General features: G+C 43.0%; 2 protein-coding genes across 8 annotated transcripts; both read right to left on the bottom strand.

Moving 5' to 3' along the window:
- Positions 1-132: 132 nt before the first annotated feature.
- On the bottom strand, positions 133-14,516 carry fam113 (family with sequence similarity 113). 2 transcript variants are annotated; one of them, XM_010899151.4, is made up of 13 exons: positions 13,847-14,516; positions 13,456-13,537; positions 13,101-13,180; positions 7,918-7,998; positions 7,605-7,756; positions 6,989-7,139; positions 6,602-6,848; positions 6,432-6,497; positions 3,999-4,079; positions 3,402-3,479; positions 1,618-1,700; positions 1,218-1,359; positions 133-752 (listed from the first exon to the last, which is right to left on the bottom strand). In XM_010899151.4, exons 1-13 carry the CDS (start codon positions 13,847-13,849, stop codon positions 592-594), a joined length of 1,407 nt encoding a protein of 468 aa, XP_010897453.2. In that variant the 5' UTR covers positions 13,850-14,516; the 3' UTR covers positions 133-591. The 2 variants fall into 2 exon arrangements, with proteins under 2 accessions (XP_010897453.2, XP_010897454.2); XM_010899152.4 differs by lacking the exon at positions 3,999-4,079.
- Positions 14,517-14,604: 88 nt separating this feature from the next.
- Positions 14,605-27,253, bottom strand: rpgrip1 (RPGR interacting protein 1). 6 transcript variants are annotated; one of them, XM_034290730.1, is made up of 30 exons: positions 27,034-27,253; positions 25,523-25,541; positions 24,433-24,565; positions 23,872-23,925; positions 23,603-23,720; positions 22,932-23,143; positions 22,457-22,559; positions 22,307-22,321; positions 21,766-21,912; positions 21,574-21,679; positions 21,398-21,421; positions 21,167-21,313; positions 20,985-21,058; positions 20,692-20,906; positions 20,314-20,420; positions 20,146-20,196; positions 19,738-19,917; positions 19,187-19,304; positions 18,495-18,998; positions 18,173-18,360; positions 17,638-17,989; positions 17,191-17,384; positions 17,021-17,080; positions 16,559-16,903; positions 16,279-16,336; positions 16,073-16,167; positions 15,786-15,975; positions 15,608-15,692; positions 15,083-15,216; positions 14,605-14,977 (listed from the first exon to the last, which is right to left on the bottom strand). In XM_034290730.1, the coding sequence occupies exons 3-30, from the start codon at positions 24,518-24,520 to the stop codon at positions 14,742-14,744; spliced, it is 4,200 nt and encodes a 1,399-aa protein (XP_034146621.1). In that variant the 5' UTR covers positions 24,521-24,565; positions 25,523-25,541; positions 27,034-27,253; the 3' UTR covers positions 14,605-14,741. The 6 variants fall into 6 exon arrangements, with proteins under 6 accessions (XP_034146621.1, XP_034146619.1, XP_034146622.1 ...); XM_034290728.1 differs by lacking the exon at positions 25,523-25,541 and having other exon boundaries at positions 24,433-24,641; XM_034290731.1 differs by lacking the exon at positions 25,523-25,541 and having other exon boundaries at positions 21,766-21,909; positions 24,433-24,641.
- Between the last annotated feature and the right edge of the window lie 247 nt (positions 27,254-27,500).

The raw sequence follows: 27,500 nt of genomic DNA, 5'->3' as shown, positions 1-27,500 counted from the left end.
GCTGCTCTATTCAAAACCAACTGTTGTTCTTGCTGCACCCGACCAGACAACTAGGCTGTAGTTATCTTCAACCTTAAGTGCCTTACAAACATCTTTGATTTTTCAGGACAAAACTAAAGACATTCAACCCAAAACGTTAAATCAGCATAATTTTTATTGTATTCATGTAAAAAGCTTCAGCATGCCACTGCACTTCTCCAGGGTTTCTAACTTCTATAACCAACCCAATCTCACAGTGACAGACAAAACAATCAGAATCAACAATTTCAAATAACATGGAACATGACTTAAAATTAATCACTGTGTAAGAATTGAAGAGCAAAAGACAGAGACCTCTAGAAATAGTCACTACCCAGGTTTGGGAAACCATCATTTAAGAGTTTTTGGAAGACACTTTACACAGTGGAGTTTAGATGAGTGCCGTACAGTGAATTGCGGTTCTACCCTATACACAGGGTCCTGGGTTTGTCCTTTACACAGCACAAGTTATTTTCCTTCACCACCATCTTGTGGTAACCAGGAGAAACTCTAGGTTCTGGTCAGGAACGGTCTGTACAGCCCATGTAACGAAACACAGCGGCTTCCCAGTAATTATCTGCAGTAGTCGTGGGGTCTCTGACGGGTGTAGGGGGCGTAGTGCTTCTTGGATGGTTTCTTCCTCATCACATACCGGCTCTCCGGACAGGCAGGAGGGTCTACATAGGGTCTGGGGCGGTAGGCTTCATTATGCAGCACTGCTTGCATTTGTTCACCTAGAAAGAGGGGGCAAGAAAAGTACACTGCAATCCATGGCAACGACAACACATTAAAGCACTAACTTAAAGCAGACTTACAAAACCCCCTAGATTAGAGAGTAATTATGTTCATTATTCAGGAAATATATACTTTCCTGCACAAGCTATTATAATTTGTTTTAATTTCTGCCGTTTGTATTGAAATCAAAACCCCCAGAGGTTCATAATAATTAACAGTCAGATCGGTTGAGCGGTTCACAGTATTGCAATGCCATCGAATTACCACAATGCATTGTTCTTTAAAACACTGTAGAATCCCAAATGCTTACATTTAAAATGTGGCCATACAATTACAAAAATATTTTAGAATATGAAAGACATTTTCAACAAGACCTTTACTAAGCAATGATCCCTCTTCAAGGCAATACATATTTCCTGTTTCTTCAGAAAACCAGCCACAAATCTACATTCTAGAGATCCCACCATTTTCGATGAATCTGTGGTCCATCAGTCTGTGGTGTGCAGGGGCAGCCCGAGGTCCATTGCGCAGGTCGTGCCATTTGGCTTGGTTATCCTTGAAATTCAAGTAGCCAATGCCAAACTTGGGAGAGTCAGGAAGAGTGTCCTAATAAAATGAAATCCATTAGTGTGCGCGCATGGTGAAATGCACTTTAAATAAAACTGACTTTATATAACATCAAACAGTGAATCAGTCTAATGAAAGAAATAAAACCACCGATAAGACCTGAAATGTTGGCCAAGAAATGCCCTTTGCAACTTTTTAACCTCAGTTGATCTCTAGCCACATATCAATACCAAGTGCAAACTGTGTGGTTAAACAATTTAAAGAGCGCCTTCAGTCAATGTGGGCTGCCCCTCCTACCTCGTAGAAGTGCTGCTTGTAGCCATTGTACAACCCTTCCCTAGGCCTGTAGCGTTGAACGCCCGAGTTGGCTGGCTGCCAGTCTAGACATACAGGGGCAAGTAAAATTTGTTAGGAATTTTGACATTCCTAACTAATTAGTCCCTTGACCAATCAGAGACAATGTTTAGGAAACGTTCAAAGGTCAAATAGATCTGATCTGCCTGTAAAAAAAAACATCAGAGGAGTCAGGGATGTAGTTACATAGGTTACAGTACCCAGAGACGGATGAAAACATTACAGAGCCGCAGGCCACATTTAAACACGTTAAAGAAATCTCCAATAAAACAGAGGTATTCATTATCACTAAAGTGGATTCTGAAGAGTCACAGACATCAAACTCATTCCAAAGTGCAGGCTTTTGTTCCAAACTATACTGGATTAGCTAATTAAAAGCATAGTTCATCAAAAAAAGTATATTTGGGTAACAGTCCACTTAACCAGAGTTGTTCATGTAGCCACAATCATTTTTGAAAACAATCCATTCTTCAGCTGTCTCAGTCAGTACTTAGCGTTATTAGTGGTGCATGCCACTATCGCAAAGCTGCATTGCAAGCAGAACACTACTCTAAAACACTCCAAACTAAGACTATAGATGTTGTTTACCTCAAAGAACATGAACATTTTGTATTCTTCAAAATTAAAAATGTTCACGATAATTCTCATTTCAAATAAACAGGTGCGTCCTGTGTTTGCCAGTCAGTTCACAGTTGTATCATTCTACACAGCCTTTTTGGGAAGAGTAAGTGTGTACATCAGAGTAAACTAAAGTTATTATTCGCTAGCTAGAAAGCTACTTACCCATTTCGTCTTTGATATTCCCTAAGTTTACAGTGTTTTTATCAAATGCACTAACACAGCGTCATCCTGCACAATGAAATTATTGTGGCACAAAGTCACAAAATACAGCTCCGGATAAAATTAAGAGACCACTACACTTTTTACTTTCCTTTCTAAAAAAAGTCTAAAAGGAAGGTTTTGAGTGAGGAACAGAAGGGTTAAAATTAAGAGACCACTTGGAAAGGAAAGAAAAAGGTGCAGTGGTCTCTTAATTTTTTCCGGAGCTGTGAACAGACCTTACAGATAAGGCAATGATTGAAAACTCAAGTCACCTCTCCCACGTCCCTTGTAGCTTTATGACCACAGCATTTTCCACAATTACAAAAATTCTGAAGGGCCAGCTAGGCAAAGCAACCCACCTTCATGTAGTTTGTTGGGGTTAAAGTTCACACACACCTCAATGAAATAACTGCCAAAGAACAGAAACATTGTATGGTGGCTACAGGAAATAGTTTGCTAGTGCTAGTTCGAATTCAGCCAATTCCGCTGGTTGTTTTGTTAGAATACATTTTTGTTTTTTAACAAATTAAATTAAATGCTACCGTGACAGATGACTGAATGTAGTTTGAAGTGTTTGGAGTAGTTTTCCGCTTGCAATGGAGTTTTGGTATAGTGGGACGCACGGTTTCCATTCATGAATTTGGACGATGCAAATAATGCTAATTACAGACTGGGACAGAGCGGAATGGATTTACTATTACAAAATGACTACATGCCTTCAGGAATAACTCTGGCTAAGATGAACTATCCCTTTTGAGATCACTGATAAGTCGGGAACTTCCCTGACCAGCAGACACTAGCCCTCCCAAAGGATTGAGTTCAAACACTGGCTAAAAAATATTTTATAATTCTGTGCGTTCTGAGATCAGGGCATCTACACAACAAACAATATTAAGGACTGTTACCTGTTGCACTATGACTGAAGTGTTCTGCCTGAGGCCAGTAGCGGTGATATGGACTGAAAGAGTCTGTTCGCCAGCATCCTGGTGAATGACAGTACACACAGTTTACAAATGCATCCACACACAGGTTATTGGGAAATACTACCGTTTCAGGAATTTGGCCATAAAGGGGCACCTTGCTGAGCTACTAAAGTAATTGGTTAAATCAATTAGATGTTTGCACTTTAGGACCAGGATTGCTGAAACCCTCCCAAAACTGAAGTCAGGAATAGGGGAATTAAATAAGGGTATATCCGCAGCCAACAAGCTTTCTAAAGACTTCCAGTGTGGATGTGGAAAATGGTCTGAACGGGTTGTCTATTGTCAATGTGACTGCCGTACTGAAGGTTTCTTTAACACGGCAAGGTTTTCCTAGCCATACTCTAATTCTGCTAACCTGAGAAAAACAAAGTAAATTGTGACATCACTTGTGGCATCCCATCAAATCGGTTTCCAGAAACAGTGGTTTTATGCAGGGTACACCAGTGCTCCCCTGTGGTGACATGGGTGCTGTACAAAGAGAGTTGTGGCTTGTGGCTTTTTGCGGTCAATCCGTTTTACCCCTGAAGCGATCAGTGTTTATCGTCCGGAGGTCTGGTATTCTGTAACGAGGCACCGATGGGAAGCGCCAGCTGTGTCGTGCTGAGGGAAATACATTCCGACATTTTAACACTCAGACTTACAGGATTGATATGGTTTAAATGGTTTGCTTAAGGGCACAAGGACAAGTCAATTAGCCAAACAGCAGAAAATGTGTCTGCGACTATATATGTAACATGCACACATGGTCAAGACATTTAATTGTTGTTCAATCATACATTATAACAGGGAAGACATGATCATCTGTAAGATGATTGTTGGTGACAGATGTGGTGGTTCCAGTATCTCAAAAACAGCTGACCTCCTGGGATTTCCACACACTACAGACACTAGTTTATGGAGAACAGTGTGATAAACCAAAAACGTTAAATCAGTTGCAGTTCTGTTAGTCGAAAACACAATTAGAGTCACATTATAATGAGTTGTCCAAGCCGACAGCTACTAAAAATAACTCCCTTAAGCACCCCCCGTTTTAGTCATCTATCAACAAACGATGTCATGGCTGTAGTCCATGAATGGTTTCTCCTTCTTCACAACATGATAGACGGTGGCTACGCGCCACCTCATTCATTTGGAGCAGGAAGACGTTCATTGTTGCAGCCGCAGGGTTATCAGCAGCGAGTCTGGCCGCAATAACACAGGACATGCTGCAGAGACTTAAGAGCAGGTTTTCGGTAGGTGTTCAGTCTCTTGAAAAACGATCCTACATTTTGGCGCTCACCCGGACCACGACATGTACGGCAGTATGTGTCCCTTGCCATTGTTTTTGTCCAACGGAACCTGTTCTTTCCATGAAAAGAAATGATCTCGTTTGCTTTGCCTTGTACGATGCCATGTTTGGGTCTCTCTCAAGAATGCGCTATGATTGGTCAAAACAGACAAGCCATCAAAGATTATTGGTCAAAAAGACGACACTGGTGACACTGGTACTGTACCACACCGAGGGGGGAGAAGAAGCACCACAGACATTTTAATGTGAGAAAATTGAAGCGGGCAAAGTGACAAAGATGACAAGCAAACATTTTAATACAATAAAATGAATTTAAATGTGGAAATTGAGCACTGGCTCCTATGGGCCAGTGACTGTCTTAGTCTACTGGCCTGACGTTAGGTCTTTCTGGCCCCAAGCCAGCAGGCCATGGTTAATGTTGAACCGTGCTAAGGTACACGGTGGTGGTGGCGTAATGGTGTGGGGAATCTTTCCTTGGCACACATTAGGCCCCTTACTACCAACTGAGCATCATTTAAATGTCATAGCGTACCCACGAAATCTCAAGACAATTCCACGAACAGTCCAAGCACAGTCCCCAGAACTCAAACCAATAGCGCCATTAGGATGAGGAGGAAAAGATCTCGGATTGGAACGTTGGGAGAGACAATCATCTGTCAGTGTGATTCACGAAACTGCCGCACCTGGTCGAAATAAGTGTAGATGTCATTGCAGATTGATGAATCGAATGAAGACTTGGACATAAGAACGTGCATCACCTGTCCTTATTTACATACGACACACCAGTCATTTATGCAGGTGTAGCGATCAGCAACATATGAATTGAAAGAGACATAAATTATAGCCTGAAACGGCTATTTAACCATTCGTCATTCTCTATGATGAAATCAGCGCAGTTACGGAACACTTTCGCGTTTCAGTCCAGGGCGGAAGTCCTTTAAAAGAGCAAGCTCTGCCTTCATTAGTGTAACTGCTCGACCCAAAACCACTGGTTTATTTATCCTTTCACTAGTCAATTTAAGATCTGTTAGCTTATCAAGATGCCAGCCACCGAAATTATGACAACCATTTATGATCTCCAAGTATGTTGATACCGCCTGAATGACTTCAGATAAGCAAGGCAAAATATGTTTTTCTAGCGCATAACATACACAAAGGCATTTCAAATCTTACAAACGCATGAACAACAGATGAGAGAAAATGCAGAATAAAGTGAAATAATACAATAGCCTACGGTAGTGATACAATATTTGATATTGTGGTACTTAATGTTTTATGTTCCTCGTCATCTTATTTTATATTACCTGTTATTATAATTGTGGTTGTTGTTACGGAGGCTGTTACGATTGTTGTTTTGCATGATAATGATGGTCTTATTGCAAATCAAGCATGACCTTATTTTTTGTTAGTTGGTTTATACGGTCTCCGACCAGACAATTTTAAACATAAGGATACAAAGATAATATTGTTGAATACCAGCTTTGTCGGTGAAATGATTGTACGATCATTTTAAGATTAAATTTGATTGTACGCATGTTTCATGAATGTTTCCAGAAACTTGGGGGATCCTATCCAATACTAGATGTAGGTGTACCTAATAAAGTAGCCACTGAGTGTACAGTATAATTTGCTGCACCATGGATAACGGAAACCTACACTCTTACCCATGTTCTCAACCATGTTGTTTGAGCAGGCTTGGAGTTGCGGCTGTTCTGAATGGCTGATGGTTTCTAGAAGAAAAAGCGTACATCAGTTACCCAGTCCGTGGCAATTCAGACAGACGGGTGGTTATGTGTTTACAAATGAACAACGTCCAGAGGTGCAGAATACTAACCCACTGTAGTGACAGGGCAGTGCAGAGCCACGCCCCAGGCCTGGGCAATGTGCTGCAGCAGCAACGAGGTGATGTGTCGGTGGGCCACAGCGTTCCAGTGGACACCGTCCTTCATGCGGTGCTGCAGGGAGAAACGGAACTTGAAGTGGAGGTCCAGGACGTCCAGGCCGTAGGCGTCGGCAATCTGGCAGCTGTAGAAGTTGGCCTCGATTACGTCGTAGCGCAGCGTCGGCCCTCTCTCTTCCACCTGCTCGGGGGAAATAAAATAAATGCAAGCTACCATTCATTGTACAATATCTATTTTGCTTATTTAAACGTAGCACGGAGTCGGACTGAATAGGAACAAACTTTTAGTGTGTGGGGTGGGGGGGGGTGCGTCTGACCCACCTCTGGCACCAGGAAGCCTCCCACGATTCTCTTCCCTAGGGGCATGGTCATGCTCCACATGACTATACATTCAGGATGCAAGACCAACTTTATCTTCTCAAAGAACTTGTGTAGGTTCTCCTTGTACTCAACATGCCACTTAGAGTTATATCTGGTGAGCAGAGTGAAGACACTGGCTGTTGAAGGTTTGTTTCATGAACAAAAAAGGATATTGCGGTTAAACAACTATTTCACATGCTGGTATTGGCTTTGTTTTATTATGTTCGCCACTGATGTGAAATAGAACTTTGCCTGCCAGAGCAAGTCTAGAGCATGTAGTATGCACACTTATGCAACCATGTTATTATGAGTTTTTTATATTTCCCCCTAAAAGATTTCAGTTTGTTTTCAATTGAATTGTTCACATTATAGGTCACATTAAAGGTGGAAAAGATTCTGACATGATTTCTCTTTGTCTCATTCATTTGCATCAAAAGAACCTGGCATTTTAACAGGGGTGTGTAGACTTTTTATATCCACTGTACATTGCAAGAATCTTGAACTCGAGGTCCCTTCCAGTTCCCAACCCATCATGTATGTAATCCAAAACCATGTGAGAAACTTGTGGAACAGTTACCTAGAAACATCCCAGACACAGGAGTTAATAATGACAACATCTGGTTTCAGTCCGCGCTCAAAGTCGTCCAGGATGCTCTGCATGTAGCGTGAGAAGATCCTGGTCAGGAAGTAGAACCTTACCAGGTGATGGTCCGATTGGAACTGACGCACCTTGAATGTGAAAATGGGTCGACGTCATAAGTAAACAGGAAGTAAATGGCTGCCAATAATTTTAATGCCATTATTCAGATACATTCGCTGGGAACTTTCATTTGATATACATAGTAAAGATGTGACATCACCCTCCACTTTCTCTAATCTTACGAACGCACCTCGTGATACTCTGTCCCGTTGGTCATCTGACCCATTCGCCCTCCCTCTACAAGGACGTCCTGCTCGAAGCTCATCTCTCCCTGATGAAGAGGAAGTAGATGGGGAGGTCAGTTTGTTAGGACGCGTTTAAGGGTTGCAAACAAATGATTATAGAATGGTATCTAGAGCAGGGTTGGGTGATTCTGTCAAAAATATGGAATATTTGGCCCTAAGGCAGTATCTGACATTATTCAGAAAAATAAAACAAAGTATTGCATTACCCAAAGAAAATGATTGATTTCTCCATCCAGATGTTCATATACAATGAAACTTTGTCAAAACAAACAGTGAACTAGTCCAATTTGTTCAACTTTGGCACTGGAGGGGAGTTAGGTTCTCTGATAACTTATGTACAGGCGGGTCATCCATTCATATACAGTTGCAGTCAGAGGTTTACATACACTCATCATGGCCACGAATGCCATGGCAGTATAGGTCGTTCAATGTTTTCTTTGAACTGTTCTTTTACTGGGGTAGAATGATCGTACAACATACATCTTTAATACTAGGACCTACAAGAATTGGCATTTGAGTTAAATTAAACTGCCATTTTGAAAGCTACACAACCCTCTTTCCATGACCTTTCCTAAATAGGCATATATTTCATTGAGTTTAGAATTCTGACAACGGAACAAACAAAACTATTGAGACAAATTACCTGTTTTTTTTTTTACCCAGTTTTCAGACTTAATCCGCCAATAGCCCACGCCATTTAGCGGTGGTACCCAAATGGCGCCCAGGCGCTAATCACCCCTCACTGAATGTATGACATCAATCGATGAATGCTCGATACTCCCAGAAGAATGATAGTCTTGGCTGAATTTGAATGAACTTTCTAGATTTCCATGACCATTCAACAATTTAATTAGGCTATTACTGAAACAATACAAACAATATAGGCTACTTGAAAATTCAAAGTATGTACCACACTTTACAGTTTTTGCCGGACAGCGTTAACCTTAACTGAAACTGTATACGGTTATTTTGCGACTGTTTCTGGCATGGAATAGTTAATCTTCAGTCTCGCTAGCAATTGCTCAATTCTTATGATTATTCCTAGGAAGTTAGTAGATACTAGTAAGCCTATTTAACACAATCCTCAATGGAGTCTAGCGACTGCTGAAACACGAAGTGTCTCTCATATGAAAGACCTATGTTCGAATCTATTGAGCACAACAACATTTATTAATTATTTCTGGGCGATTCCACGATTATCTCGTCTTTTCACTTGAAAAAGTTAGCCTTTATTGATAGTTATTGTATAAATGTAATTCACGAATGAAAGAAAAAAGTATGTTGTTTTGCCAAGAAATACATTTTTTCATATGCCATGAAATGAAATAGCTTTGGCAGACTCGCTAGCAATTGCTCAATTCTTATGACTATTCCAGTACGTTAGTAGATACCGGTAAAGCTTATTACTGGCTAATATGCTGTTAAAACAGCTAGTGGCAAACGCAATACGTAGCCGCTATTTGTGGTAAAGGTAAACTTAGTAAGAAACATTAGTTTAATTGTATCAATTTCATTCACGAATGGCCAATAACTATTAAAATGGCAAGTGGCAAAAGATGATTTGTTCGGGATATATTGACCCCCAGGAAAAGTACAGCTCTGTGGTGTAGTGGTTAACGACACAGCCTTTCACGTGGGTGACCAGGGTTCGAATCTAAAGATGGCAACACTTTCTATTGCGGGCTGACTTAACTAGGCTTGCCTGGTTTCTTGTTCAATAGGAAATTTAGCATTCTTATGTAGGCCAATTCATCAAATGTAAATATAAAATGTAAATCTAAATAGTGGACATTCTTAGCAATCAACAATTCAAACATACTACACTTACTATTTTTAAGAGAAACTAAATCTCACACACATCCTATCGTCTCTCTGAATTTTCTCTGCTTATTTTACTGAAGAGTACAATTCTACAAATGTATTAGGCTAAATAATTATTCACAATTATCAATTCAGCTAACCTATTACACATTACTGTTTACAATACAATCAACAAATTACTTTATATTTTCATGTAAGCTACTCTAAATCATTCTTTGAAATTGTGTACATGGTTTACATTCTTTTTCAGTTATTACATGTACGTCTACCTCGGGAACCTCATTGCTGTGGCGAATATGGTTGTAAGAGCATGGATTTGGAGTAATTTTGGTCTGATCGATATGGGGTTAACCTTTTCCCAGAGACCATGCCACGCAACCGCTTCAGAGAGATTAATGCGACACCTGCGTTTTGACGACAAGAAGACTAAGCTTGGAAATGGACAGGTTTTCTGCAATCTCAGACACCCAGTAAAGTTTTGTGAAGAACTGCATTGCAGGCGAGAACATTACTGTAGATGAGCAACTGTTCCCAACAAAAGCTTGGTTCTGTTTTACCCATTACATGACCAACAAACCCGACAAGTTTGGGATTAAATAAAATTTTGGTTAGCTTCTGATGGCGACACAAAGTATATGCTCTATAGCTTTCTATACCTGGGGAAGGATGAAACCAGGCCAGCGGGTGAATGGCTTTTGGAGACTGTTGTTTTGAGGGGCTCTGTGAGTCTCATGGGCCAAGGCAGAAATGTGACAGCGAAAAAAACAAGCCTTCTGGGAACCATTAACATACAGAGACAGGAGCTTCCACCCCGCAGGCAAAACAAACCATTCACGTAGGCTACTGTAAATCATCCTTTTACGTTGCTAATCAAATGTACAAATAAAATTAATTGAATAATACACTGCAATGTTTTTACTTGAAGAGAAGGCCGTGAAGGGCAGTTATAAGCTGTAGTAATGAGGAACAGGTGTGTGTAATAGTGGAGAGTCCGGGGTGTTCCGGGAATGCAGAGCTAGCAGCTGGAGGCAGGCCTGATCACAGAAAGCACAGTGACAGTGTAGGCTACTGTATATCATCCTTTCCTTTATTTATGGTGTTTATCTACTGGACCCATGTACGGATATTCATGCATATATCCTTTTAAGGTCTTATTTTGCCTCATACATCAAAAGGAGATCAAAATGAAAACAATTCTGACACACAATTAAATTATTCAGAACTTAATCTAATTTTCATTTTGAACATTTGTAGGGACTAATATACAAATGAAAATACTATAGCCCATGCTCTTAGAAATAATTGTTTTATGTATTCTTTTAGTTGTTTTTTTTGTATGATAAGACCTTCAATAAACACAATGTCTTTTTGCAAATTCATTAACCATTTGAAAGATACAAATTCTGTAAATAATTTTTTTTTTGACACTTCTATGTTTGATGATGACCCAGTAGATGGTGACCCAACTGGGGCTCTGGCTGGATGGTGATGCTGCTGAGGAGAATGTGTATGCTAATAGGGATGATTCATATGCTAATGACGAGAAACGGCATTCGGCTCCGACTGACATTTTGGGTTTTCTGTAATCAACACAGGGTCAAAATTATACATGTAGGGTAAAACAAAATATATATACACAGAGCACACCAAATATATGGTTGAATGTCCCTTAGCAAATTTCACCTTGAGCAGACGCTTCTGGTAGCTATCAACAAGCTTCTGGCAGAATTCTGGTTTGATATTTGAACACTTCTTGGCAGCATTGATAAAGTTCAATTAAATTTGTTGGTTTCCTGGCAGATTTGACTTTTAAGCATGGTCCACACATTTTAATTAGGGTTGAGGCCATTCCAAAAGCTTAATGTTTGCCCGCTTTATCCATTCCACAACCAACGTTGATGTGTGTTTGGGGGTCACTGCCCTGTTGGAACACCCAAGTGTCCAAGTTTCAACCGCCTGACTAATGAATTGAGGTTATGGTGAAGAATTCTGAGGTACTCCATTATTCCATCCACTTTTTGCAATGCACCAGCTTTTTCTTGGCCCATGTGGTCAGCTGCAGATTTAGGTCGAGATTGAAGGCATTGATTTTGGAGCAGGGACTTCTTTCTTGGACGGCAGCCTCTCAGTCCACGGAGATGTAAAACTAGATGTTGATTGCAGACACTGGTGTTGCTGCAGCTTCCAGTTCATGGCAGACCTGTGCCTTGGTGGTTCCTGACCATCCAAACTAATTTCCTCTTAGCGGAGGGTGACAGTTTGGGTCTTCTTCCAGACCCTGGCAAAGTGGCTACACCTCCCAATAACTTGCACTTACATGCAATTGTTTGAGCCAATGATCTTGGAATCTGCAGTTATTTAAAAATGGCTCCAAGAGACATTCCTGGCTTGTGTAAATCTACCATCCTCTTTCTCAGATCTGGACTGACCTTCTTGGACTTTCCCATTATACTGTGTTGGTCAAGCCAATCCTGTCAAACAAACCCTTTTCATGTGGGCACAGAGAAGCTACCAGCTGTATGCAGTCATGACCACTAAAAGAAAATTAAGAGGCTTGGCAAATTAAAGGACATTTTGAAACATTCAGCACCACTGACTTAATACAAGTGGGTGTATTTATATGTTTGACCACGCATGTATAATGTTGAGCCAGTGAGGATTACAGAAAACCCCAAATGAATGAAAACATGTGCACCAAATTTCTAGGGTTTTTTTCTATTAAAGATGCATGTTGTACAATCCTTCTGCCCCAGAAAAAGAACCGGTAAAATATATCCCTGATAGCCCAATATTGCCATGACATTCATGTCCATGATGAGTTTATTAAACGTCCGAACACAACTAAGTAAATATGGGGGGGGGGGGCACATTTGTGTTTAAAATACACAAATGTGCCTCACTCAGGTGGAACTTTAACATTGTTAATTCTGTCTGGCTTATTGCCAATTCAAATAGCGTCTGTTGTTAAGGTGAGTAGTCGTAGTTGGGTCTAGCTGTAGTGAGCTCCAGAACTAATGGGACATGAAGCTAGGTCTACGTTTAGTGTTGGAAGGTAGGGTAGCCTAGAAAATGTGGACTGTTCTAGCATCTTCAGCGTGTGCCTTATAGGATTAGTGGCAGCAATAATTATGCCTTGGCACACTACCACAGCTAAATGAACGCAGTGGAATCACAGTCAAAATCCATACCAGCATTTCTTAAAAAGACAATATATCACCAAGTCCTAATCAGTAGACCAAATGCATTTATGAACATATTGCATGGCATATTTTCCTTTGACCAAGAAAATATAGATCTAACGGCTTACCTTACTCTTGAGCTGAACCAAGCTGAGATATTTGTCCTTTTGCAGCAGAAGTACAATGTCCTTATACACTGAGCGCTGAACTGCAGTGAGGAGGGCGGAAGGTGATTGAAAATGTTTAGGTTAAACGAGCAAGGTGTGATCCAAGGGTTGCATGAGATTAATGCTGCTTGCTTGTATAAGGTTAGCACTGCACATAGAGTTTAAGAACCACATGCTAGGGATCTCAAGTTGTAATCTACCACAAAATGGTTATCAGGTAAAACAGAAAACAAGCAGTACTCCGGCCTCTTTGGGCAAGGAATATTTCCCCTGGCACTGTTTTTCCTAGGACTAAGTGTGTGGTTTGTAAACTTACTGGAGTCCCCCAAGACGACCACAAACTTGTTGTGTAGGAGTTTGCTAGCCTGCTGATGATTCACAGCATTGATGGTCTCCCTCTGATCATCGAATTAGAGCCAAGAAAGTAAGTGAACTAATTGCAACAAGTCACAATGCATTTGTTCCACTTGCTAAAACCCACATATTAAGCTATCACATTACTAGGCCAAATCTGGTAATTCAGTGTACATCTTTCTGACATTGTTATTAACAACAGATTATGATAACTTTGATATACGTCGCAATAATCGGTTGTTTGTGCTGGTTCGTCCGTCGTACAAGTGAAAGAACCAGCACTGACGCAGAATTCCACGGCACTGGACCAGAGTTATCAGGAGTCAAACATCATACAGTAGCTTGTTACTTACCATGGTTGGTTGAACTTTTATTATCCTGACTTTGTGATAAAATAAATGTAGCTAACGCAGGTGGCTGCTATCAAGCTAGTTTTGACCAGGATGCGAAAGGCCAAAATAATCTGTTGTTCAAATAATCAAGTGATTAGCTCGCTACATTAATAACCAACGGTGGCGAACAGTTTTTTGCAAGCCAAAAAAGTAGTATAATTGACAAATTGATTGGCCAGAGTTTTAGATAAATATGAAATTTTTGGACGTGATTCCTCTGCCAAAAATATCCTCGTATTTGATGTTATTGAAAATATAATTAGCCATTCACGTGCTAATGTAAACGCTAATTACTTTCAAATTAATTTACACCTGCATTGCTGGCCAGAAGCAAGTTGGCTAGGTAGTTAACGAGCAGAACGGAATGAGATGAAATTCCACCCGGATTGAGAGAAACCCATCAACATAAAGTATTTTCAATTTAGAGTCTAACGTTCTATATGATTAAAAACATATATTCAGTCGAAACGGCATCGAAAGGTTGCTAACGTCACGACTTCCATCCGCGAACCATTCAACCCGTAGGATTTATGTATGACCTTATTATCGTGCTTCCTATTTATCTTGAAAGGTCATCAAGAGCGATCATCGGTCGCAGTGACGAGATTTGTCATGCAGATGGTACTAACTTTGATCAAACAACAAGCTGCAATTTTTTTAAATTTGAATTGTACACAGTGTTTAGTTTGGTACCTCCAAATAAAATGATTCGATGTATCTTGTGTTTAATTATAAGGTTTTATTTATATTCAATATTATAAATCTATTAAAAGTTTCATATTTTTTTCTGTCACGCAATCCATTCCCATTTATTAATCTGTTTCTGTTTCAATATATTCTTTTGATTTTCCCACTACTAGTAAAAGTCACTGTCGTCATCATCATCAATGTCATAATCTATCACTTGTATTTCATCTTTCGTCAAAGTTTTCTTCTCTTCCTCTTCCTCAGTGTTCTCGTCATCTTTCTCCTCCTTGGTCTTTTGATCTTTCTTCCCATGATAATCCCAGTATATCCCAGTCAAGGTCTTAGCTGCTTCCAAGGAGACCTTGAGCTTTCCCATGACCTCATTCCCTTCATCAACACTGACAACTATGGATGGGTATAGAGAGAGAAGGAGGTGTGAAGTGAATAGAGAAGGAATGTTAGAATGTCAAATTCAGAAATATACACAACAATAGCACTGTAGAATCTCACTGTCAATCTGACGCTCTGTTATGTCGTTTCCTGTCAGCAGTAGTTCCTTTAAGTCCAGGAAGGCGTGGCCAACGTCAATACACTCGTTGTTGTCATCATCATCCATTGGCTCGTTGACCACCGTGAATTTCAACCTGGGTAGACATGTGATGGCAAGAACATATCCATGTGTATCATCCATTGGTATCATCCATTTTCAAAAAAGCTTTATTTAAAATAACACACACAAACCTCCCCCGATATATATATATATATATATATATATATATATATATCACTAACTTTGCTGATGGCTAATTCATGAAGAAAAGTATGTTTCACACAGTAATTGAATATACAGTAGTCGTTTTGCCTTGTCCCTCTCTAGTGACTCCTTGTGGCAGCTTAGGTGCCTGTGAGCTCAGTCAAGGCCAGGAGAGTGCATGCCTTCCAGGTGTAAGAATGACGGTCCAGCCTTCCTGGTTCATGCAATCAGTACGAAAAGAACAAAAATTGCATCGGATGTGCTCTTTTTCTCGCTCTCACCTGCCCTTGTTGGGGTCTGTTCCCTCCAGCATGGTGTATAGGTACTGTCTGAGTGGGGATGCCTCAGAGCTGTCCACATAGATAACTGGGAGAAGGAAATAAAGAACAGTGATGTGATACCTGGGTGTTGATCTTTTGATAAACAAATATTCCAGTACACACACACACAGACACACACCTCGTGTGAAGTTGTAATGTATTTCCTCCCCCTCCGTTGGTTTACGAAGGGACATGGGTGTTTCTGTGGTTTCCATGGGAACTCCCAGGAGGCGGTACTCCACATAGACGCGCTGCACTGATTCGTCCAGAGCAACTCGGGAGGTGGGCTCAAAAGAGAGAGAGAGAATCTCCACTCTCAACTTATCTCCCTGAAACACAATGTTTCTCAGCCACAGTGCATTTACAACTCTGGGGAGTTTTCTCATTCAATTGGTGAACTGGCACAACGGGTTGAATGATTTTTACCTTTCTTATTCTCCTTGAAGGTAGAGAGACGACGATGACGTCACTAAGGGAGGAGATACTAGATTCTGTGGATTCCATTACCTCACTTTCCACGTCTACAAAGGGAAACAGAGAAAGTACGTGAAGATATTCATATTCAACTCCAAGATGAGTACAGTTTTCCAGTTCTTGAATAGGATATTGATAGAACTGTAGTATATGGTTACCACTGTCATTTTTTCTCTCCAGCTCCTCTTCCTCCATAGATACCAATGACGGGATGTCCTGACAGAGCAAAATGTCACACATTCACTCTTATGGTATGATCAGATCATGAGTTTCTATTGACTGCAGTGCCTTCAGTCTTTCTGGCCCATCCAATATCCACCTTATGTCATCCCGCGTTTTGCAATTGCATTTGTTCCTGATTATCTTCCTGTATATAAGTGTTGCGTATGGATATTGTCTGTATTTATATGATTTGCTATACTGTTTGGATCCTCTAACCTTATCATCAGTCTTATCATCGTAGCTGGAGCTCCTGGTGGATTGAGCCGAGGCAGTAGGAGAATGCGTCAACTCTGACACGAATGACCTCGGACCTTTGACCCTAGGTGACCTCAGGCGGGTCGCTTGCTTCCCAGCGGGTGACTGGAAAGACTTGACTTGACTCTGCGCTGGGGTCAAAGGGGGTGTTTCTTGCATCACGTGTGATCTGAGGGGCGTGACTCGTTTTCTCACTGGAGACTGAAGGGGTGTGGCTCCGCCGGCTTCCATTGACGTCACAGGTGTGGCTTGCTCTGATTGGGTGTCGGGTTGGGGTGGTCGTAGTTTAATTTGTGGAGGCCGTGGCTATCAGGAATAGGAAGTGAGAACACAGGATATGATTTTACAGTTTTTTGTATCTTAATATTGGGCATATTTTTAAGTGTAATTAGATGATAGTGGTTTGTTGTTTGAATGTAATACCTGAATTTTGGTCTCTTTTTGTGCGGCAGGGCTGTCCACTCTTGCCTCAGTAGCTTTCAACTGAAATAAGGTTATAGAGGGGACAAAAAGTATTGAAGATTAAGGAGATATTCAGTGACTAACGTGACCTGTCTAATTTGCAGAGGAGTGAAGTGGTAAAGGACCAATACCATCACTCTAGGCTTGGCAACAGGTCTTGCCAGGTTCTCTGCCCTTTCGCTCCTCATCGTCTCTTTCTCTGGCCGGTTGATCTCCCAACGTCCTTGGATGCCGCCCTCTGGTGGTTGAAAGGGGTACCTCCATCGTATGAACACACGAACCATTCCCCGTGGACCGCCACCAGTATCTCTTAGAACGTAGTCACCTGACAGGAATACAGTTATAAGCAGAAGATGGTCATCTGACAGGAAGAACAGAATGAGTCACCTGACCTTAGTGACCAGGTCAGACACTTTGTATTTGCAATTTCTATGTGGTATTATTTACTCCAGTATTTAATAATAGAAGTCTGGGTCAACGGTGTGACCACAATCAGGCTCCTGAAAATGTGAATTGCTCTACAGCAGGGGTTTTGTCTAGGGTACAATTAGGGGTGATGATACCTGCCCTTTTCTCACCTCTGATTGGTCGTCCTGCTGCCAGGGGGAGGAGTGGTATGGGGGTCTTGGCCAGGTATGCAGGCGGAGTCTGTTCATCGCTGTCATCGAAAACATAGATCCAGAGACTGCCAGCTCTAAGGTACTCCAGGACGTCATTGGTCACGGCTACAGGGTAACTGACCATGTCGTTGAAGAGAGGGTCTGTGCTGCATGGGATTATGGGGGATGTGTGAGGCGGCAGGTCATAGAGGCGGTACATCAGGTAAGCGTCCGGAAGTAGTCCTGGCCAGCGTGCGCTCAGGCCCACACAGCGCTCCAGCAACACCTCTAACTCGTTGGGTATCCCTCCACCATAGTCAAATAGTTCCTGCTGTATTGGGAAAGGACATTGCGCTCTGCTTAAATGAAACCACCTATTGATTCTTGAACTTTTTCAAGTTCTCCCAGGCACAAGAATTGTGGAATCAGGGGGGAAATATGCAGGAACTATGGAATCCTCTGACCAGGATTTTTGCCAAACCTGGGGTTTATAAAATGACCACTGTTTGCCTACCTCATGTATACCGTCCAACACACCCAGAGGTCTCTGATCCCGGGCGGGGCTCCACTGTCTCTGTGGGCTGAGTGTCCTCCTGTCCATTAGTCTGTACATCCCTCTCTCTATCAGCGTGTCCGCTGGCTCCGCAGGAGGGAAGAGACGCACCCAGAAGTCAAGGCTTCCCATGACATCCCCCTCAGAGCCTGGAAGAGATAATAGGTTCACACAGGTTTGACCTTCAGGTCGGCCTTGCATCGTCTGTCAACGCTGATTCACATTGGAACACCCACAGTTCTGTGGTTGACCATGGACATCTTAGCCGTGTGAAAGGTTTTACCTGCGATGCTGACTCGCCCGGTCACCCGCTCCCCTCTGTTCTCCACCGCCCCGACCAGCGGCACCTGCGCCCTTCCTCGGGTCACGAACTGCACCCCCCCCAACGCCTGGTGCAGCTCCACCAGCATCCCTCCCCCCAGCCTCCCCAGATCACGGGCCGAGAGGGGATACTTGGATGTGAACCCGTAGCTGGGCTGCCCTCCCGAAACCAATGGTGTTGAGTGCGTCTCAAAGTCAAGGATGGCGTAAGTGCAAAAGGTCACGACCTCTTTGCCCTTTGACCGAGTCCCGTCCCAGGCACCCACCATGGTTCGTAGCCCTCCAGGGGTGAATGCCGCCCCCCTCAGGTGGATTTCCAAAAGAGACTCCCCTGCTCGTAGTTGAGAAAAAGTGGTGTCGTCTTCAATGGGCTGTACCACTTCCTGGTCCACCCCCGGCCAGGTGTACTGAAGTGGTATGTTCCGTTTGTAGTTTCTAGGACTGTAGGCTAGCTCCTTCAGCTGAGCTTTAATGGAACGATAAGAACAATGTGTTATTAAACCCCTGGACCTGAGCTTTAGTCCAAAGGAAGATACCTCTCAGTTTCACTATTGCACTTTTTTTTCAGCTGTTATTTAAATGAACTGGTTCATTTGAAATGAATTATTAAGTACTATATATTTATCTGGTGTGTATAAAACAGATTCTTCTTACCTTGCAGAGTGTTGATCTGCAGTGCCCTTCTTCCGAGTAGTTTATCCTTCTCCGCGACTCTTCTCTTCGTTTCCTCCTTTTCTCTGTCTGCTCTTTCCATCATCGTTTTCAACTCAGCCTGAGACAGTTTAGGAACGGAAAAATAACCAAATGTGTGTGTATGTGTCTGTTTTTGCAATCACGTAAATTCCTGCTTGTGTGTAGGTGTGTGGTGTGTGCATGTGTTCCTGTTTTACTATTGTAGTAGTAAAGCAAGGAAAATTATACAAATGAAGTTTGTCAGCTCCTCACTTTGACAAGAAGCATTATCCGGCTCAGGGTTAGAATTAGGATTAGAGTTACATTTAGGCATTACAGGTTAGGTTTTAGAGTTTGGATTAGGTAAAGTTTATCCATAAAGGTTAAATTGCTGTTATGGTGAGGGTCAGGTTAAGTTAAAGTTTAGACTAAGAATTATGATCATGGTTACTTTTATGTTTATGCATACATTTCTATGGTAGTAAATTGACGGTCCTCACTTTGGTAGTAAGTGTCCATGGTCTAAAGCCTACCTGCAGATCGTGATTGATGCGGTGCTGCAGGAAGAGTAAATCTCTGGTCTTCTGCAGTTCCAACACAGTTTCTGCTTGGGATGCTTGGAGGTCCCACAGCTCCGAGGAGGAGCCCTGCGTCTCCCCCTCCACTCCTAGGAAGCGCAGGCCTTTACTGGCCTCCTGTTGAAGCCTGAAGGCCTGTTAGAGGGAGGACAAGATGCTTAATGGGAGAGAAAGTGTGGTTTAATAGCGGGGGTATTCAGCCCCACAAGGTCCAGAGCCTGATGGTTTTCTGTTTGACGTCATCCTTAACTACACCCACCTGGTTTAAGTCCCTGATAAGAGGCTTATTTCTAGTTCCGGAGTTGAATTTGCCAAATAAACTCATTATTATATTGTGAATAATTATATAATCTGAGAAGAGACCTTGATTTGTATGAGGGTTTCGCTGAGGTCCTCAACACTCATGTCGAACTCCTGATAGGAAACAAGGGCAAGAAAGGAAAAGGTTATAAAACTGGTTTTATGACATGCATTATTTAGTTGTTGTAAACCGGTTGTTAACCTGTCATCCATGTTAATAAAACCTCTGACCTTTGTGACTGAGTCTAATCTCTCCTGCAGTGATGTCACTTCCAGTCGGTACTGCAGAATTTCCTGTTCCATTTGTTCATGTTTCCCTCTAATTGACTCAACGGACGCTATCAAAAAGAGGTTAAATACAACTGTCAAATAGTAGAAACGCGTGACTGATGTGTGATGTCATCAACATATGACTAGTTCTTCCAGACCATGTGACCTGGAAACACCTTGGAACAACACTCTCTTTCCCACATGTTCTGCACCAACAATTTTCCACTATAATGAAATTTACCAATGTGTTATTTGGTAAGATCGCATGGTCAGGAAACTCTTGGCTCACCTTATACAATGGATATAATGTACTCTCGCATTGTCTACTTCACACTTTACCTCTCTCCCTATCCTGTTGTTCCTCCATCCTCTCTTTGTCCAGCTGTAGCCGTTCTTTCTCCTCCTCTAGCCTCCCTCGTGCCTGCCTCTCCAGTCGCAGCATCTCCTCCAGTCGTTCTATGTCCGTCCGCCAGATCTCCTCCTTTTCCCTCTCACGTTCTTTTTCCAGCTCTCTCTCTCTGTCCATCTTCTCCTCTGTATGACCATGTAGAGTGCTGGGGGGGTGGGGGGCATTAACCACAATTAATGTCAATGTGGCACATGCATACAACTCTTTGTCTTTACACTCCTACCTCTCCAACAGAGTATCATAGCTCTCCTTCAGTAGATTTCTCTCTCCTTCCAGGTCAGACACTCTCTGCTGGAGCTGAGTAAAATACAAGACAATTACAAGTATGTGGCTTTGTACCAGTGGGTGGGCACGACTTTCACACGACCCCCATCCCCAGCCCTACATCCTGACCAGTGGCAGTACCTCCTCCTGGGCTTGCAGTGACAGGGTGGCAGCACTGAGCTGTCCCTCCAGTGTCAGCGCCCTCTGCCTCTCCTGTTTCAGTTGTTCACTAAGCTCTTCCACCTTCTCCAGCAACTCCCCCTGGCTCTCCTTCATTGACCTCTGACCCTTCAGTGGACATGCGGGATATCAGACTACAAGTTATTTCATGTTATGGATTTTGTGCAACGTTTTCCTTAAAGTTTCCCTTACCTCTTCCAATTGAGCCTCATAAGCCTAGAGAGAGAAAAGAGTGGGAGAGAAAAGGGAGGAAAGAAAAGGGAGGAAGATAAAGTGAGTAAAAGAGAGAGAGGGAGGGAAAAAGAGTAACAAACATTGGGTCAGTTTGACAAGGGAAAGAAAGCTGAGTGAATCGGAGAGTCCACCACCTCCTGCAGAACGGTGAACTTCTCCTGGGTGACACGCAGGGCAGAGCTCTTGTCTGACAGCTGCTTCTGCAAGCGGATCACGTCCACGTTGTCCCTTATGGTGATCCTGGAGCAGGGAAAAACAGACCTGTTCAGAGCAGCCCACAGAGGTGTGTTGAGAAGTGTGTGTGTGTGTGTGTGTAACGCCCCCACCTGTGTCCGTCTGCGTGTTGTCTCCTCATCTCCTTCATGCATCCCTCTATCTCCCTCTCCTTCTCCCTCAGTGTGTCCCTCAGGGACTGGGCAGCCGTCTCCAGCTCCGTCACCCTCACCTGCTGGGTCTCAATCACACTGGACCTGCTGCGTCCAAGAGGACGGACGACGGGGGAAATACAGGAGAGAGGAAGAGAGGACAAAGGGGGAGGGAGGCGGGATGGTTACGATTCCGGTAAGGTCACAAACGCCATAACGCGGAGCGACCCCATCTATGGCTCTGTCGGCCCACTGTCACGAAATGGAGGTGGCGTCGTAAAAATCGAATTAGAATAAAGCATGAATTAGAATTCAAATGAATTACAATGAAGCAATTGAATAAAGCGTGTTTTCTACTGTAGGTGGAATGCGTGGACATATGGTATGTGTGTAAATGTGATGGTGTACACTAGGATCTGCCCCATGGTTTGACTGTCTACCTCTACATCTTAGCGCTTTGCTGTTGGTCTGCTTTTACAGAGATTGGCATTCACTCACAAACCTGAGGAGCGTATGTCTGTTTAGTAGTTGTGGTGGTGGGGAGGGAAGAACGAAGGAGGAATGTTAGATGGATGCTTCCCTACTGAATTGTTTATTTTGCTTATATTAATACAAGCATGCCGGACCACGGGCTCTATCTCTCTTTCCTTACAATTTCTCTATCTCTGCTCGGGTTTCCTCCAGGCTGGGGCCGTAGAGGGGTGGAGCTGTCTGCGCTGCTCGTCTGACTCCTCTCTCCCCTTCCATGCCCCGCCCTGAAAGGAGAAAGAGGGCAAAGGCATCCTGTGTTAAAGAACATCCTTCTTCATTTCCTCCATTATTCAACATGATTGGTTGGGGAAAAACAGAGGTTAATCCAAAGATAATCTGCTGAATCGCTTTCACTAATCATGTCAATCAATCAAATAAGAAAAACTCCCTAGAAAGATGAGAACCTAAGAAGAAACCTAGAGAGGAACCAGTACTCTCTTGGCTGTACAGTGTAAAGATTTATTCAGGCCACAACAGTAATGAGATCCACAGAGGAAGGACGATACATTCTACTTTCATTAATGATCCTCTGACAGATTGTCACATAAATGACCCAAATAAAAAAACTAAATATCACTTTACAGAGAGCTAGGTACCCCCAAATCTGTGGTAGTTCCTGCCAGGCCCCATGTCCATGATATGCTGTCTGGCAATGCTCAGCTTGTTCTGCAGCGCCCCCTTCTGGCCCTCCAGAGTGGCGACACGCGCCTCCAGCTCTTGGATGGTCTCCTCCATGTCCTCCTCTCTGAGCCCGGATCCAGGCTCTCCTGAGCGGCCCTGCCTCAGACGCATCAGCTTTGTGGACATCCTGGTGGAGAATAGGGTGGAGGTGGATACATATAGACAGGCCAAAGGGGAAAGGTGGATGTGAATCACGGGGCCGATATCGTCTGTAAGTGAGGGGATATTGGTCTGTAAGCCCAGGCATATAACTTTTCATATTGACTGTGGCATAACTACAATAAATCCCCCCCTTATAAAATATTATTATTTTGGAGGCTAGCTGTGTGGATGTTACCGTTTCTGGTGTCTCTCCCACGATTTAGGTTTTGTACCCATATAGCACTTAGACAACTGCTGAGTTAAAAAATAAATGGCTGTATAGAACACTGTACATTTGACTTAATGTTTCTGAGAGAGACGTTTTAGGTCGAGGAAGTTTCCAGCTGTTACCAGTGCAGTTCCTGTGGTAGCTAATACCTACCAAACTCTTGTGTCAAGTATTCAGAGTCCCTACGTGTGGTATTTCCCTGTGGTAGCGTTTAACCTGCGCAGCCGCTGTTCCTGTGCACGCGTGTGCTGCCTCAGCAAGGTGTTCTCCTCCCGCAGACGAGAGCACTGGTCCTCCAGCTGCTCTCTGGGAACCTGGAAGATCCTCTGGCGGTCTGGTGAAAAGGAGGAAGAGCGGGATGAAAGAGAACAATTGTGGAGAAAGGGGACGGGGGGGGGGGGCAGCAGTATTGCTCCCGTTGGTAAGAGGCAGGGCACCTCTACAAGGAATGTGGGCCAGAGTCTTTGAGTTCTAGTGGGTTTCACCTTTCATCTTGAGCACCTGGGGCTTCTTCCACGACCTCCCGTCTCTCACAGAGTCTGTGGAACGAGACAGACAAGGAAGGCAGAGTTACATGTCAAATGAACCCGATCGACCTGTTTCACAAATGCGTGATTCGTTTATTTCATGCTTCTAATCTCTTCTCCGTTCTTCCTCTCCCCCCCCCCCCTCGCTCGCCCCCACCACCCTCTGAACATTCTCTCTCCCCCACCTGTCTTTCTTTTTCTCTTCCTTACCACTTGACATTTTTTCTGCTCTTTCCCTCTGTCTATATCACTCCCTCCCCCTCCCTTCCGTCCCCCCCTCCCCTCCTCCTTCCCCCTTCCTTCCTCCTTCCTTTCTCCCCCTCCCCCTTCCTTCCTCCTTCCCCCTTCCATCCTCCCCCCCCCCCCCCCTCCCCCTTCCTTCCTCCTTCCCCCTTCCTTCCTCCTATCTCTTCCTTCCTCCCTCCCCCCATCTCTTCCTTCCTCCTTCCTCCCTCCCCCTCTCTCTTCCTCCCTCCCAACTTCCCCTATCTCTTCCCCGTCCTCTTGTGTATCTACTACCTGTTACAGTAGGCATCATTCCGCCTCTTGTCATGCCCACGTCTCTCACTGGGAGGTCCGCGGCAGTCTCGTCCGCCATCAAAGACATGATTGGCCCCTTCGGAAGTTCAGCTAATCAGGAAGGTTGATAGGACTGGTGATGATGTCATCACAGAGGATGGGAGCGACATCAGTTGTGGTGGGTCAATATTAATGTGTAATCCATTATTCTTCAGATGAGGGTAAAAAATACATTCAAAGGAAACATAGTACACACTGAAATTTAAGTATTTTATGAGGGAGGAATATTTTGTCTGTATTCCGGCACTTTGGATTTGAAATGATACAATGACAGTGGGATTAAAGGCAGACTGTCAGCTTTAATTTGCGGGTATTAATTATCCATATTAGATTTACCATTCAGAATTAACAGCAAGTTTTCTTTTTAGGGTTGATGTTGCTGGTTCTTAAGGCTGAGTATCTGTATATGCTGATATAAAAAGGGCTTTATAAGATAAACTTGATTTGATTGAGGTCACAGAAAGGTTCTTTTAAAAAAAAAGTGGAAACTGCACTAATTAAAATTGTTACATTTTAATTTAAAAGTGCTCTTCTATACAGCTCCGGAAAAAATTAAGAGACCACTGCACATTTTTCTTTCCTTTCCAAAAAAGTCGCAAAGGAAGGTTTTGAGTGAGGAACAGAAGGGTTACAATTAAGAGACCACTGTAACAGGTTGTCCTCGTGGCGGATGTAAAAAGGGAGTCGAATGCAGTCAAAGTATATGTATTGCGTTCTTGTTTCAAAAAAGGAATGTAGTACTCAAATAGCGCACAAGCGCATAACAACTGCGCACAGCAAATCCAGAACAACAAAGAACAATACCACACAAAGACACCCGGAAACACAGGAACTGATATATGCAACCTAATGAGGGAATGGACACCAGGTGCGTGCAATAACAAGACATGACAGTGCCGTAGGAGGAGGAGCGGCGTGGCTAGAAGGCCGGCGATGACATGCGCCGAATACCACGTCGGGGGGGATGGCGCGCGTCCTTCACGCGCGTCCTCGTTACAACCACTGCAAATGTAATGCTTCTGTTACTCACTCAAAACGTTCCTTCTCAGCTTTTTTGCAAAGGAAACAAAAAGGTGCAGTGGTTTCTTAATTTTTTCCGGTGCTTTATAGAAGCATGCATATTCCAATATATTAAGATTAATCGAAATTTGTATATGAATAAAGGCTTGCTAAAGTCCCATTCAGCATTTTATTGGAAATGGAAATTGGTTCTCAATCTTACCTGGTAACATAAATGTGAAATATAATAAAATGTAATCTACCTTTGGTCACTTCTAGAATGATTTTGACCCACTTAATCCCCAAATGTCCCTATATTTTACCCTCTTTGTAAAGTCTTAGTTATTGTGTTGCTTCTACAGTAATTCATTAATTACTATTACTACTATTAAATATTTATAATGATACATTTTATGTAAATAGTCAACCCTGTTACAGATGTCTGGTTTTGAAATGATGAAACACTAGATTTTCCCCTGGTTAAGCAAGCATCTTACAGCATAACACTTTAACCCTGATACCTATTGATATAAAGGCTAGTAATGTATTAGCGATTTCAGAAATATTTGTGTGAAGATTGCATTCAACTGCCACACCACGTGTTTCACACAACAAGTGTCCATTAACCCTGTCACATCAACACACGTGTGCATTAACCCTGTCACATCAACACACGTGTGCATTAACCCTGTCACATCAACACACGTGTGCATTAACCCTGTCACATCAACACACGTGTGCATTAACCCTGTCACATCAACACACGTGTGCATTAACCCTGTCACATCAACACACGTGTGCATTAACCCTGTCACATCAACACACGTGTGCATTAACCCTGTCACATCAACACGTGTGCATTAACCCTGTCACATCAACACACGTGTCCATTAACCCTGTCACATCAACACACGTGTGCATTAACCCTGTCACATCAACACACGTGTGCATTAACCCTGTCACATCAACACACGTGTCCATTAACCCTGTCACATCAACACGTGTCCATTAACCCTGTCACATCAACACACGTGTGCATTAACCCTGTCACATCAACACACGTGTGCATTAACCCTGTCACATCAACACACGTGTGCATTAACCCTGTCACATCAACACACGTGTGCATTAACCCTGTCACATCAACACACGTGTGCATTAACCCTGTCACATCAACACATGTCCATTAACCCTGTCACATCAACACATGTCCATTAACCCTGTCACATCAACACGTGTGCATTAACCCTGTCACATCAACACACGTGTGCTTTAACCCTGTCACATCAACACACGTGTGCATTAACTCTGTCACAACAGGATTTATGCCTGATATCACATGTGCGCTTCATCAGTGTTAAAATTAGGTGAATTTAAAACTGGTTTTGGCCAAGATACTTATCCTTTCAGTGTACCTAACCTTTGACCATTTTCCTTGACTACTGACATTTCAAGCCAGAACGTTTAGTTGAATTCCTATATCATTTAGTTGATTATAAACCACAGAACAGTGCCAGAATGGCATGCAGGGCTGTCACGTACCTGTTTCTTCACCGGAGCATCAACGTCACCCAAAATAAAGCTGCTGGGTTAGATGTTGAGGATATTAACACAGATGATGTTATAAATAATGCAGACAATGCCAGTGTTGTCATTAGAGTGACATGCTTTCTCTTGGTAGCCCTTTAGGTCTGGCGTCATTCTGTCTCAGCACTGTTAGTCCAATGGGATTAAATCCTGTTAGATCCCTCCTCCCCCACCCCCCCCTCTCTCTTCCTTGTTGTCCAGCCTGTCCCGATGAGTGTATCCCAAATATTACCGTAGTCCCTTCCTGATCAAGAACAGGACACCATTTTGGGATTCAACCTCAGTGTCCCACCTGCTACTATACTAATCCGATCTCTGTGTTAATCTGATTAGCTAGGCTGAGGAGGGCCTATATCACCAAGGTAAACGCTGGTCTGGGGTCGCTTTTGAGGTTACTCGGTAAACTGGTTAAGCAAAGGATT

The sequence above is a fragment of the Esox lucius genome, chromosome 24 (genome assembly GCF_011004845.1).
Source record: "Esox lucius isolate fEsoLuc1 chromosome 24, fEsoLuc1.pri, whole genome shotgun sequence".
Classification (NCBI taxonomy): Eukaryota; Metazoa; Chordata; class Actinopteri; order Esociformes; family Esocidae; genus Esox; species Esox lucius.
The sequence above is the reverse complement of the archived record's forward strand: the minus strand, read 5'-3'. Positions and strand labels throughout refer to the sequence as shown.

What these genes read in the sequence shown, in the direction of transcription:
- rpgrip1 (XM_034290730.1), bottom strand. Translation starts at nt 24,520, where the DNA reads ATGTCTTTGATGGCGGACGAGACTGCCGCGGACCTCCCAGTGAGAGAC. An exon ending in AATGATGCCTACTGTAACAG is followed by an intron (nt 23,926 to 24,432) that starts GTAGTAGATACA and finishes CTCGTTCCACAG; the next exon opens with ACTCTGTGAGAGACGGGAGG. An exon ending in CCAGGTGCTCAAGATGAAAG is followed by an intron (nt 23,721 to 23,871) that starts GTGAAACCCACT and finishes CCTTTTCACCAG; the next exon opens with ACCGCCAGAGGATCTTCCAG.
- fam113 (XM_010899151.4), bottom strand. An exon ending in CTTCAGTCATAGTGCAACAG is followed by an intron (nt 1,701 to 3,401) that starts GTAACAGTCCTT and finishes CTGTATGTCTAG; the next exon opens with ACTGGCAGCCAGCCAACTCG. An exon ending in ACAAGCAGCACTTCTACGAG is followed by an intron (nt 1,360 to 1,617) that starts GTAGGAGGGGCA and finishes TCATTTTATTAG; the next exon opens with GACACTCTTCCTGACTCTCC.